At 43.0% G+C, this 14,918-nt stretch overlaps 1 protein-coding gene across 4 annotated transcripts in view; it reads right to left on the bottom strand.

Annotated features, from left to right (window-relative positions):
* Window positions 1-14,626, bottom strand: part of mettl22 (methyltransferase 22, Kin17 lysine) — a 24,887-nt gene extending 10,261 nt beyond the window's left edge. Inside the window, exons 1-4 of one of the 4 annotated variants that reach the window (XM_085270013.1) lie at window positions 14,567-14,626; window positions 13,362-13,514; window positions 12,641-12,815; window positions 2,458-2,582 (exon numbers count right to left, since the gene is read on the bottom strand). In XM_085270013.1, coding sequence (XP_085126139.1) covers window positions 2,458-2,582; window positions 12,641-12,815; window positions 13,362-13,467 — 406 coding nt within the window. In that variant the 5' untranslated portion in view covers window positions 13,468-13,514; window positions 14,567-14,626. The other 3 variants (XM_085270015.1, XM_085270017.1, XM_085270014.1) reach the window with 3 other exon arrangements.
* Window positions 14,627-14,918: the final 292 nt, after the last annotated feature.

Raw genomic sequence — 14,918 nt, 5'->3', positions numbered from 1 at the left:
GTGAGCAGGACAGACGGAACAATTGACGGAAGAAGTGGGGACTTTATACCAGTTTTTAAACTGTGTTGATCGGCCGCGTAAAACCAGAGTTATGATAAAAATATCTGTAATGTTTGGTTTTCTTCCTGAATACTGTCGTTGTTTATATTTACTGCAGGAAGAAACGGTAAAAACGGCGTTTTATAAGGAAAACGCTCGAAAGCCTGAGATGTAAGAGATTTGAGACGTTTAGCACAAATCTTGTGTAGTTAGTGTGTAGTGTAGTCAATAGTGTTGTTGTGTGTCAGAACAATGAGGCGCCTGCTGAGTGTTACAGGTGTTACAGCAGTGATACATCTGCTGCTGTCAGGCCTGCAGGTATCAGGCTGTTGTTCTCCTTCATCTCATAGTGGACAGAAATTATTTTTTGGAGCAGCACAAATAATTTGTGTGGCATCAGATTTGATGCAGAACAGCTGATTGTTCTGTAAATAGTTTGAAATGTTTGTTTAAAAAACGCCTTGGCTGCATTTTTAGGTAAACAGCTGCAAAAAACTCTGTTTGCATAACTCAGTAACTTTTTTGAAGAAGTAACTATATAATTAACTGCCCAACATTGGTCATTATTTACTGTATTTTGCAGACAGAGTTACAGACTCATAATACAGTCAGAGCAAAAAAACAGAAAGTCGTGTTTTCAAAATTGGAGTTCAAGTTATTTTTACTTCCAATAGTGTTAACATGCTACAGGTCATGAACAAGATTTATTTAAATTTTCATTGTAAGTGGGCTAAAGCAGTTAATTAAAAGTAGTCCAACATAAATGTAAATGCTGTAATTTGATTATTTTAATAAACATGTAACTTGGATGGATTCGATGCTGGCATGATCACAGTGCACACGTCTGCTGTTGCTCACAGTGGGATCGCTCAGGGAGTTTGTGTGTTCGCTCATACACATGAAACATTAGAGGGAACATTGCTGGCAGATGAATTTGGGTGGTGTCCGCAGTGATGCGGATCCTGTACTGAATTGTTGTGGTGAAGTGAGAGCTGGGCTCTCCCTTAGAGATCAAATCGAGCTTTTTTGTCAATTTGTTGTGCATACAATTGTAGTGCAAGCAAAATGAAGAGACGTTTCTCCAGGCGCAACAAATATGATAACACACACACAAACAATATGCAAACCCTCCCTACACTCATCCATCCCAGACGTATCACTATTAAATCCTCACCTAAAGTTTACAGTTAAATAAGTAAATAAATGTGTGCGAATGATCAGTAAGTAAAAACTTTAAAGTAATCAGAATATCTTTATTTTCTTTGTAACAAGTACAACAAAATTAAGTGCAGTTTAAATAAAATTACAAAAGAATAAAATAAAAAAAGGAGGTATGTTAAAGCGAATTGTTAAATGTTTTTATGCTTACCATCTCTACATTGTTTCAAACTGTAGGATCAAAGACATTCCTTTGTCTCTGACCACCTCTCCAGACACTGGTTTTATTGTAGATACATGCTATCTGAAAGATCTGTTTGTTGCGTGGTAAGCTTCCTGCTTTTATGATCCTTTTGGTGAGCAGGAGGTCACACAAACACACCCCCATCACACACACGCACGCACGCACGCACGCACACACACACACACACACACACACACGCACACACACACACACACACACACACACACACACACACACACACACACACACACACACGTTCTTGCACATGCATAGACAGGTGACCACGAGCCATTCAAAACACTTTATCAGCATTGTTGTCAATGCGACGGGATGGTATCAGGATACAACTGGTTTCTTTGCTCACAGCACTATGCTGAGGTTTCCTGTCTCACAGAGGTGTTCCTGGACTCTCTCTGCAAAGGTGCGTTTCGCAGTCTCATCCCCTGCATTAAAGCTGCATCTCGGGCTGTCAGCAGTGAGCGCACCTCACTGGTAATCCAGGGTTTCTCGTCGACACATGCAGTGATGGTCTCACAGTGGCATCCTCTGTGCATGTAGCAGTGTAGCTGCTCACTGCCTCCAGCAGGCTGCACCTCTCTGATCCTGTCTGGCCAGTCACACCTGAAGTCACCTTTACACCTGCTCTGCCAGGCTTCCCTTCAGCTGCACTGCCAGACTGTATTCCACCAGGCAGGCCTGAAGTCCCAGAGCATTTATCATCTACTCTGCCTGTGTTGCTGTGACGAGCCCACTGTGACGCACCAGAGCAGTTTTGTTAAACTAGCTTTAGACTTTTTCTCTGTTTGCAGTATTTGCTGGTTGAATACTGTCCCTTGACTTCCATTTTGCAGCTTTGGGTACATGTCATGCTCCTCTTTTGTGGACAGCTCTTTTCTTTAAATTACAAATTCTATTACCATACAAAGACAATTTTTCTACTATCTGCACTCATGATAACAATAATAATATTTATGAGGTTTTTTTTAAAAGAAACAATATAAAATCAAGATTCTTACCAATCCTTATGACATCTTTTAACCAGTGACCCTCTTCTTCTTGTTCCATTGCATCATTAGACTGTTTGAGAACTACTGGGCGAGTCCAGTCCCGACTGCTGCCCTCTGTAAGGTTTGGCCGAGGTCTGAGAAATAACAAAATATCACATTCATCAACAGAAAAAAACAATAACTAAGCTGCATTTTTCATTTTTATGTTGCTAATTCTCCAGAAAAGTTACAGCATTTTACTTACAGATATGTGAACAGCTGCACATTTCTTTTGTCTTAGTGTAGGTCTGCTATTTTTGGAATTTGAATAATTACTGAAGGAATACTCTTCTTTTTTAAACAAAGCCCTTTATTCTTAAATCATCTTAAAGTGGAAAAGAAACATTACATGTATGAAGGCTACTTTACACCATGGAGCTCTGCTCTCAAAAACTGGCATAAATTAGTTTAAGTTAGCTCACAGAACAGAACCAGTAACTAGGGCTGGGTATCGTCACTGATTTCTAGAATCGATTCGATTCAATTCGATTTGAATCTGGGAAATTTTGCCTCACACAGTCAGAAATATTATAATTCAGATCAGTACATTTACATATTTTTGTATCAATAAAAAGGAAGCTGACACTTTCCAGACTTTATCACAGGTGTGAGCATCACAGCAGAGGCCTTTGTGTCAAAGCAGCTGAAGATAAAACAGAAAAACATGAAGGTGATTTTCCTGTTCTGGGATTTTATAAAAATATTCTGCAGTACATCAAAAACGAAAGAAAACCATTAATCAACACATGAACATCACCTCTGACGTTACAGCGGTTTTATTACAGACACAGCGTTTTGCATTTTGTATCATTTTAAAAAGTTTAAATTTGTTCAGCAGCCGGGGAGAGACAGGAAACTGTTGTTGAAGTAGAGAGAGAGCGAGAGAGAGAGCGAGAGAGCGAGAGAGAGAGAGCGAGAGTGAGAGAAAGAGAGCGAGAGCGAGAGAGCGAGAGAGCGAGAGAGAGCGCGAGAGAGAGAGCGCGAGAGAGAGAGAGAGCGAGCGAGAGAGCGAGAGCGAGCGAGAGAGAGAGAGCGAGAGAGAGCGCGAGAGAGAGAGAGAGCGCGAGAGAGAGAGCGAGAGAGAGCGCGAGAGAGCGAGAGAGAGAGAGCGAGCGAGCGAGCGAGCGAGAGAGAGCGAGCGAGAGAGAGCGAGAGAGAGAGCAAGAGAGAGCGAGCGAGCGAGCGAGCGAGAGAGCGAGAGAGAGCGAGCGAGAGCGAGAGAGAGAGAGCGCGAGAGAGAGCGCGAGAGAGAGAGAGAGAGAGAGAGTGTGAGCGAGAGCGAGAGAGCGAGAGAGAGCGCGAGCGAGCGAACGAGAGAGAGAGAGAGAGCGAGCGAGAGAGCGAGCGAGAGAGCGAGAGAGAGCGAGAGAGAGCGAGAGAGAGAGAGAGATCAAACCTGCAGCTTTAGAATCAGCGCAAAAAGGGCGTGAACACACAGCTCGACCCGCCGACACATCAGAATCAGCGAGCTGTCGGCTTTCAGCCCCGACCGTGTCCGTGCCGTCGGGTGAGAAAGGCGACGCCTCACTGATCCTGATCCGTCGGCGGGTCGAGCTGTGTGTTCACGTCTTTGTGCAGAAGCCTGTTGCTGCTCTCACTTACTGTTTTAAATGTTTGGTGGTTGTTGAAATTTTGTGAGGTTTCACCTGAGATTCTGGAATTTTGGGCAAAATACATTTATATAAAAAAATCGATTCAGGATTTTAATGAATCGATTTCACGTTATCCAAGCCAGAATCGATTTTAATCGATTATTAAAACCCAGCCCTACCAATAACTCATGGGATAATAAGGACACTAAAATTAGAGTGCTGGACTCCAAGCTGTCAGTCTGGTGACACAGACAGGCTCTCCTCCACACTGTGCTCATTCATCAGGTGCAACCCCCAAACATTGCAGGTAACAGCTGGATTTTCCAGTTTCGGTGCAGCTAGCCAAACAACACTGAGCCAATGACCGCTAAAGACACAAACAGTGAAAGTAGACAGTATATCCTTGATTTCTTAACATAAAACTCATTAAACTTATTATTAGTTTGAGTGTCCTTAGGCTCCCGAGTTATTGGTTCTACTAGTGAGCTGACATAAACTAATGTAAGTCTACTGACTACAACAAACCAGATGACGACACATCACTGACACAAGACAGAGCTGAAGATGTGTGGTGTTTGTCTCTCACCTCATCTAACCTGTGTAGTGTTGATATGTATTTGTAACTTTCTTCTACAAACACAGAGTGTATGAAGACGAGAAAACAACTGACTGCAAGCTTTGCTCAAGGGTACAACATGCTTTGTTATCAAGCTGGTGCCTACATGATGGTGGGAATCTCACTCCCAACCACATTTCACTCCCATAGACAAGACTGTACTCACACAACCTTTGATATTGAAAAGGTTTTAACCTTCCTTCAATGTTTCTCAGACAGTCGGTTTGGTTTCGATGCCAGATGACCCAGGAAAACAAGCTTCAGCGACAACCACTCCCCCAGCCGGCACAATACACTTCCAGAGCAACTTCATTGACATCAAGAGTCAACAGCAGGTGGCCAGATAGCGGCATTGCCCTCGACCTTAAAGGAGCAGCAGCATATACAAACTCTACTATGGATAGAGAGCTGTCCTCTAAATCAGAGGCTTCAAAATCACTGTGTGTGAATGGACTTTAAAAGATTGAGTTTGAGATGTGCAACACGTGGAGTTAAAATGGTTGTGGAAGAGAAAGCTGAAGAAAAACTGACAATGTACATGTCACAACCATGAAGCAATGCAGGATGTGGGAGTGGCGACAGCAGCAGAAGAGAACCTGGAGGACCAATGAAGGCTCAGGACTGTCCTGAAAAGCAGGAGACTGAGGCCAACTGACTTGGAGGCTGAGAGAGAGAATGGTCCTCGGCATAGCAACAAAAAGAAGATGATGACACACACACACACACACCTACTAACAGACACACACACATGCAGTGAAGACTAGCTTATGGTCATGAACATGGCCATGTCTCTCATCACTGTTAAAAATGAAAAGCTTAAATGCTGAGTTCAGCAACTGCTGACAGAGAGGTAACTCTCCAGGTTGCAGGACAATAGGTTGACTATTTAGTAGCCTCTGGTGCTACCGTCAATACACTTAGTGGGTAATAAAATTGTAAGCTGCTTTCTAATGATTGAACAATACTACATGAAGTCTTTTATATGGATCTTTGAAACATTCTGTTGTCATCTGTCCTTTCAGCTTGTTGGGTTAAGATTAGACATGTAACCTAGTTGACTGCCATCATGTCAGGGAGAGATTGCTTGATTTAACACGAGTGAACGAAATGTTGCAGATGATCCGGTGCTGTATGCGTGTGAGTGGAGATTCCAACAGACTGCTGAGTTTCCTGTTTGTGATGAACTGGTGAAGCTTGCACAGCGACACACAGACACATCTGATCACATAGAAACAAACTCACTACATCTTACAGCACAAGGGTCCGAGGGAGCTGATGAGTGGGGTTTGATAAAAATGGTACAGAGATGCAGGAAACTGTGCAGCCAGGGTAATTCTACTCAACTCATTGTGTTTATATAGCACCAAATCACAACAACAGTCGCCTCAAGTTTCCATCCATCCTAATTCTGACTGGACAAAACTGTTTTCATAGAATACATGTTTCTCTTTCCAAAACTGAACAAAGCAATCGGGGCCATGGCTAAAATTAGTGCAACGATACAGACACTGGGAAGAAACTGACATTCCAGGGGTAAAACATTGCAATGAGGTGTTTAGGACCCGTCTGACAGAAAATATTACTGCCAGTTGACACCAGACTCTCCAGAACTGGGATATCCTGGAGTAATTGTGGGCAGCCAGTAAATCTGATGTGGGGGAAATGAAAGGTCGAGGTGACTCCTACGTCTGATTTCAGACCATGTGAGCATCAGTAAGCCTTTAAAGCAAGAAGCAGTGAATGCAGCTACGCATGCCACCTGAAGTTCCCAAGTGGCCCCCACACCATATTGGCACAAGTTTCACCAGAAAGCAACATTTTTTTTATTTTTCAGGATAAAGTGGATCCTGCAATTTAGTTTTGGTTTGCTTTGTTTTTCCAAGATCGCATCAGATGTAAGTCCTTCACTCTGAAAACCATTGCAGCGATCCGATTCATTCCAAAGTGACAAAGAAATGTTTTGCGTTTGACGTCATATTGCTGCCAGTAGATACCCAAGTATGCTGGGAGAGGCTCCAGTGTCAGCGGTGACACGTGGGAGGGAACCGACTGAACATGACAGACAACAGTGGACAAAAAGGGCCAACAGGAGCCAACAGGCCTTCCTGCAAACAGTAGCAGCAGCTGGGAAAAAATTCTCACTTAACATGTGCTTGTAGGCCATCCAGACTTAACCTTGTGGCTGCCACATTCTGTGTCACTGATCCTTCACAAACAACCCAATCCCATCCTTAATCCACAGGGTTTAATATTTTGTCAAACCAACCTTTGCAGCTTTAACAGCCTCGACTCCTCTGGTAAGGTTTTATTCTGGTAAGCTTCCTTACAAAGCACTGATGTTGGGTAAGCAGGCCAGCCTCACAGTCTCCACTCTAATTCATCCCAAAGGTGTTGTATCAGGTTCAGGTCAGGTCAGTGCAGACCAGTCAAGCTCTTCCACACCAAACTCACTCATCCATATCTTTATGGACTTTATGATGTAATGCTTAGATGCAGCTGCTCAGCCATGGAAACCCACTCCACACATTTTTCTCGAGCTAATCTAAACGCCACATGAAGTTTGGATGTCTGAAGCGGTAAATTCTGGCAAGTTGGCAAACCAAGAGCAAAATATGGCCAAGCACCCACTGCCCTGCTCTCTGATTACGAAGCCTACCACTTCGTGGTTGAGATGCAGTTGTTTCGGATCGCTTCCACTTTCATTTCATTTATTCATTTCATTTATTTGTTCATTTTCAGGCACAACAAATACCTATATTGGACATAAAATGCACAAAACAAAAAACAAAAATTGCCTGAAAAAGGAGTGGGACGAAGAAAACTTATTAAATCCCACCCCTATACTCACTCATCAACAAAAAAAACAATAAACTTCCCGCAGCTACGCCCATCATTGCATACAGACCCATCAACAGCCCCGGGCACATACAAGCATCTAAACGGCAGCTCGCAACCAACAATTAGAGCCTTCATAACTGAATACAGAATATATGAATTATAAATTGCATTACCACAGGTAACAGGCAGTAATAACTACAAGTAACAAACACACATACATATACATACATATATATCTACACACACATGTACATATATGTACATACATACGCACACTTTTTTTTTTTTTTTTGGAATCCATACCAGCAATGGTAAGAGGACAGACATTACAGAGCACACTAAAAGCATCATTGAGTATACTGTGACCAGACCAACTGTTTGTAGAGGAATTTAAATCTATGAATATTTTTGCATTGTTTCAATTGTAAACTCAGACTGTTCCAGATTCTCACACCACATACAGACACACAAAAGCCTTTACGGGTTGTTCGAGTTCTGGGTAATTTGAATTCTCCAAAGCCTCTCACATTATAAACCTTTTCTCGAATTTCAAATCTAGTTTGTAAATTTGCCGGTAAAAGTTTAGTAAAAGCTTTATACAAAATTATGGATGTATTGTAATTAACCAGATCCTGGAATTTAAGTAACTTTGCCTGAAGAAAGAATTTGTGAGTATGATCTAGATAACCAGCCTTGTGAATAATACGCAGTGCTCGTTTCTGTACTGTGACTAATGGATTAGTTGTATTTTTATATGTGTTTCCCCACACTTCCACACAATATGTAAGATATGGAAGAACCAGGGTACAGTACAGAGTACGAAGTGCATCTTTATCAAGGAATTGCTTCACTTTGTTCAAAACTGCGAGGCTTCTGGAAATTTTGGTTTTTATGTGTCTGACGTGGGGTTTCCATGAAATTTTGTTATCAATTACAACTCCCAAAAATTTGTTTTCACTCACATTATCAATTGGTACACCTTCAATGATAATTGGTAATTCTATATTATATTTTAAATTACCAAAAAACATTGCTTTAGTTTTATTTATATTTAATGATAATTTATTTATGTCCATCCATTTTTTTATTAATTGTAGCTCCCTGTTTACGGTCATTACAAGATCAGTATAATCATCGCTACTGAAAAATATGTTGGTGTCATCTGCGAACAGTATGAGTTTAAGTACTTGAGAAACATCAAAAATATCATTTATGTATACATTGAAAAGTTTTGGTCCCAACACTGACCCTTGGGGAACACCACATGTAATACCAAGTTTCTCTGAATGGTAATGCCCTATGCTAACATATTGTTCCCGACCTGTTAGGTAACTTTTTAACCAGTTACCAGCTTTCCCTCGAATACCATATCTTTCCAATTTATCCAATAATATTGAGTGATTGATTGTGTCGAAGGCCTTTTTGAGATCAACAAAAATACCAACTGCATATTTATTTTTATCCAGTGTATCAGTAATTTCTTCTACTGCCTCAATTATCGCCATTGAAGTGGTTCTTTGTGTTCTGAAACCATACTGACCAACATTTATTATTTGATGTTTTTCAAGGAATTTTTCTAATCTTGAATTAAAAAGTTTTTCTAGAATTTTTGAGAATTGAGGCAGTAGAGAAATAGGCCTATAATTGGTAAAACTGTGTTTGTCATTACTTTTATATAGTGGTATTACTTTTGCAATTTTCATTTTTTTTGGAAAACAACCGGACTGAAATGATAAATTACAGATATATGTTAAGGGACTAACAATATTCAGAATAACCTGTTTAACTACAGACATATTTATGTCATGATAATCCATTGAAGACTTACTTTTACATTTTAATGTGATATTTATTACTTCTTGCTCATTTGTAGCTGAGAGGAACAGTGAAAAGGGATTTGATTTTATATTACTGATATTTTCATTTTTATGACACGGGATGTCCGCTGCTAGTTCAGGGCCAACATTTATGAAGAATTTGTTGTAATACCACTAACAGCTAACTGTAGAACATTTAGTAGCAAGGAAATTTCCTGACTGGACTTGTTGCACAGGTAGCGTCCTATTATGGTAGCACACTAGAATTCACTGAGCTCCTGTGAGTGATCTATTCTTTCACGAATGTTTGTAGAAGCAGTCTGCGTGCCCCGGTGCTTGATTTAATACACCTGTCACCATGGAAGCAACTGAAACACCTGGATTCACTACACCTCTCAGGGTGTACTTTTGTGTGTTGTATGTAAAAATCTACACCATTAGAAGTGCATGGTGTGATTGGACCCTTCTTTCTTAACAAAGCCTACTACTTTGATAGACTGGGGGGGAAATGAGATCCCAGAAATGTCTTTATTAAAAACACCAAGTTCTACCAAACACAGCAGACTTCCACAAACAAACACTGGTATGATGGAATCCACTGTGTGTTCCAAGTTGTCATCACACAGAAGATAAACTGGAATAATAAGGACATCATGTTCAAGAGTCGGTCCTTGTTCTGCAAAGTGTGGTTTGAGAGAATATATGGTCTGCTTTAATAGTTGCTAGTGATTATTAGATTATGAACAACTCTCCTAAACACACTTTTAATCCTTCAAAATCATATTTCACTGACGCACTACACAAATAATTTGCATTTCTAACAAAAATATAACAGCAAATCAACATCTAGGCCTACAGTGTCAATCCAAAGGATGTCAAGAAATCTAAGAATAATTTTTTTTAAAGAAACTGTTTCACCAACAAACTATTTCCTGAAAGGCAAAACAGGAATATCATCTTACACCAAATTTATAAAAATTGAGCTGACACGGTTTGAACAATATATCTAAAATGTCCTTCTGAAGCCATCCATCCATCCATCTTCATCCGCTTTATCCGGGGCCGGGTCGCGGGGGCAGCAGCCTAAGCAAAGAGGCCCAGACCTCCCTCTCCCCAGCCACCTCCTCCAGCTTATCCGGGGGAACACCAAGGCGTTCCCAGGCCAGCCGAGAGATATAATCTCTCCAGCGTGTCCTGGGTCTGCCCCGGGGCCTCCTCCCGGTGGGACATGCCTGGAACACCTCACCCAGGAGGCGCCCAGGGGGCATCCTTGTCAGATGCCCGAACCACCTCAGCTGGCTCCTTTCGATGTGGAGCAGCAGCGGCTCTACTCTGAGCCCCTCCCGGATGGCCGAACTTCTCACCCTATCTCTAAGGGAGAGGCCAGCCACCCTTCGGAGGAAGCTCATTTCTGCCGCTTGTATCCGCGATCTCGTTCTTTCGGTCACTACCCACAGCTCGTGGCCATAGGTGAGGGTAGGGACGTAGATCGACCGGTAAATTGAGAGCTTCGCTTTTACACTCAGCTCCCTCTTCACCACGACGGACCGGTGCAGCGTCCGCATCACTGCAGCTGCAGCCCCAATCCGTCTGTCGATCTCCGGCTCCCTTCTCCCATCACTCGCGAACAAGACCCCGAGATACTTGAACTCCTCCACTTGGGGCAGGAACTCATCCCCGACCCGGAGTGGGCACTCCACCCTTTTCCGGCTGAGAACCATGGCCTCAGATTTGGAGGTGCTGATCCTCATTCCCGCTGCTTCACACTCGGCTGCGAACCGTTCCAGTGTGAGCTGGAGGCCCTCACCCGATGAAGCCAACAGAACCACATCATCTGCAAAAATCAGAGATGAGATTCTGAGGCCACCAAAGCGAAAGCCCTCCGCCACTTGGCTGCGCCTAGAAATCCTGTCCATAAAAATTATGAACAGAACCGGAGACAAAGGGCAGCCCTGGCGGAGCCCATCACCCACCGGGAACGAGTCCGACTTATTGCCGGCAATGCGAACCAAGCTCTTGCAACGGTTGTATAGGGATCGAATGGCCCGTAGCAATGGGCCAGACACCCCATACTGCCGCAACACCTCCCACAGGACACCCCGAGGGACACGGTCGAATGCCTTCTCCAAGTCCACAAAACACATGTAGACTGGTTGGGCAAACTCCCATGCACCCTCAAGTATCCTGGAGAGGATAAAGAGCTGGTCCAGTGTTCCGCGAAAACCGCATTGTTCCTCCTGTATCCGAGGTTCGACTAGCGGACGAACTCTCCTTTCCAGCACCCTGGCATAGACTTTCCCAGGGAGGCTGAGGAGTGTGATCCCCCTGTAGTTGGAACACACCCTCCGGTCCCCCTTCTTAAAGATGGGGACCACCACCCCGGTCTGCCAGTCCACAGGTACTGCCCCTGATCTCCACGCAACATTGCAGAGGCGTGTCAACCAGGACAGCCCTTCTGAAGCAAAAAAGAAAAACACAGCTCATTCTGTGCATTTCAGTTGGAACTGCAGACCATATACTCTCCCTTTGTTATGTAATACAGACATTCTGGTTTGATGATGATGATGAATGGATTAAAACAAAAGACAGACAAAGTTTTCAGTGGGAGAAAAGTTTCCTCACTTATCCAGGTGACTCGTTCAGTCTGTGTGCTGAACTGTAATGACTACGGAGCAATTAAAAAGGAGGGGCGGGTTAGTGCGCAGTGCAGCCAGCACAGCCACGTGAATGGCCCTACACGCTACAACCTACGCAACCCACGACCCCCCCTCACTCACACTTTACATGTTGAGTGATGTGTTGTATGAGACAGTGGGGATAGGGAGGGTCAGGAGGTAGAAGACTATCCCTGGAAGGAGAAAGCCAGCAAACAACCGGCTCAGCAGTCACCCCCATTCCACATAACCCAACAAAGTGAATTCAGGGCCCACAGTGACAATGCCCCGGAGCACCACCGAGTCCACGCAGCAAGTTGAGCAGTAATATGCAGATGGGTCGGAGTTTGAGTTTAATGTTTGATTATTTAATGTTTATTTAATTAATTTAATGTTTTGTGTTCTTCCACACAACTTATGAATCTGTCGCTGCACACCGATTTCTAAGGTAAAGATGAAGTTGCTCTACTAGGTTTGTAACATTTTCTGCACTCTACACAATGATAATGAACACATTAATAAAACAAACGATCTGAAGAGGTTGAAATAGTATATGGATGGTCTTAACCTGTATGACACCCTTCCCAAGCAAACCAGCAGCTTTTAATAGTTGACTGAGAAAATGTTTTTGCATACCGATGTATTATGTCAAGATCTCCATCGAAATCCAAGAGCGACTCTACTTTTCTGTCCTCTCCATCAGGTTCTTCAGTGGCTTGTTTGACTGTTTGGCTGGTTTCACTTTCATGTTTTAAGTCACTCCCTGGCTCGTCACATCTTTCTGCCAGGATCACAAACCTAGACATGAAGACTGAAAAGTACACAAGTATACATACTGAAAAAACACATATTCAGTACAAGTTTAACAATCAGATGATTTGCATTTTGACATGTTTTGAATTTGAATTTTCAAATGACAATTTTGACATTTTATTTCGCTCAGGTCTTCATCTTAGCAGCTTCGATCAATTACCAAGTAAAAAATGTCACAAACAAGTGAGTAATGCTTTACCTTTTTGTCATTTAAAACATGTACATACTATAATTATATTAAAAACACTGATTTGGTCATTGTCACGTTGTGGACAACGGATTCTGTACACAGCAGCAAAAATAAAGCACAATGAACAGTGAACTGCCACTGAGGACTGGCAGTTTGACTAAAATCACTCCAAACACTTTCATAATAGTTGTCATGTTTTCTTTTTGTGATTGTTTTTCACTAATTATAAAAAATCAGAATGAGCTGAAACTTCTGGGAGAACAAAAACAAAGTTTAACAGGAAACGTATTCTTAGTCACAACAACCTACAGCTTCAGTATTATGACGCTGTGACAGTGACATCATTATACACACCAGGTTGACCAACGTTGTTGAGGTGTGTCATAAGGTGGCGTCCACCGGGACGGAGCATGTGAACATCTGACAGCACAGTCTCATGATGGAAACTGATTTCCTGCATGGATGATCAAATCTAATGCTGGAACTGAAGATCAGTCACCTGCTCACCTGAAAGAAGCGCGAGTTTAGAGACAAAGCAGGGTTAACAGGCTCTGGTTAACTCGGACAGGGAAACTGAGCCGAGCCAGTGTTGCCAATTTAGCGACTTTTTTTTCCAAAAAGCGACTAGCGACAAATCTGGCGACTTTTTCTGGTGTTCTTGGAGACTTATTTATGACGACTTTTTGATGTGAAAGGGCGTGTTGCTCTTACTCTCAACAAGCAGCGGGTGCTGCCGTGGGCACCTCACCCGTGCTAAAGCGCTCACGGGCGGAGGATAGTCCTCCCCCCGCTGCAGGAGATGTTCACATCTGTGAGTCCGAACTGCAAATGATGTCACTTTTGCCGGTCCAAACCCGGATAGAGGATCAGGGTTGGAATTGTGGCATTAAAAAACAATAATTGCTAAAAGAAATTTAATTTGTAGTTCTAAATAAATTCTAACTGCATTTAGGACGTTTTTTACTCACTTTGTCTCTTCCACGATGTTATTTCTCTCTCCAACAGCGTAGGTTACAAATACATTAGCATGACCAATTATACAAATTAGGTGATGACGTCATTTAGCGACTTTTTGGACAGCCAATAGCGATTTTCCTTACGGAGGAGTTGGCAACACTGAGCCGAGCCCCACAGCAGCCGTTCAAACCTAATCAAATGTAGCTGGCATGCTCACGGCAGCCGAGGGTGGACACTACTGACAGGCAGCTTTCTCACAGAGTGAACAGAACCAGAGAGACTGAGGTTCAAACTTAATGCTTTGCATTAACAGCATTAACGCTTATACGTCATCCAGCAGCGGCACATGACTGCTGAGGTGGAGGGGACCAGGCCACGCTGCCCACGGTCACACTGGGAAAGATGGAGATCACGTAAAGAAACGTGATGAAGAGGCCTGCCGATGACTACAAACGGGCATAACATTAGGACGTCACGTACAGCAGCTGTTGAGAGGCGAGCTCAACCCGAGAACTGGATCCCTGCTGTCTGGACACGGCACATCTAAAATACATTTACTTTATTTATTTTTTAAAAAATGGGGAGGGGTGACGTTAACTCACCAGCAGCGACGCTGTGCTAAACGGCCACGACAGTTGACCCGGATGGAAACCCTCCCCCGCGCCTGCAGCGCCATCTGCTGTTTCTATACTGTCGTTTCTGTTTGTGCGTGTAAAATAATTGTTGCAAGAACAAATGTTGCATTTTGAGGGGGAAATTATTTTGAGCAAACAAAACTCATTACTGCGTCCAAGAAATGCCTTTCAGTGTTTGCTATGATTCTCTCTCACACACACACACACACACACACACACACACACACACACACACACAGAGTCCCTGTCACTCAGTCGTTGGCGTTTGTTCTTGCTCAGATCTCTGCAGACTAGGGTTGCCAACCGTCCCTTAAAATAC

Source organism: Mchenga conophoros, linkage group LG4 (genome assembly GCF_057382185.1).
Source record: "Mchenga conophoros isolate Kocher_MC1m ecotype Shallow Benthic linkage group LG4, M_conophoros_male_GT1.1, whole genome shotgun sequence".
Classification (NCBI taxonomy): Eukaryota; Metazoa; Chordata; class Actinopteri; order Cichliformes; family Cichlidae; genus Mchenga; species Mchenga conophoros.
Note: the sequence above shows the minus strand (reverse complement) of the source record. Positions and strands in the feature narration are given on the sequence as shown.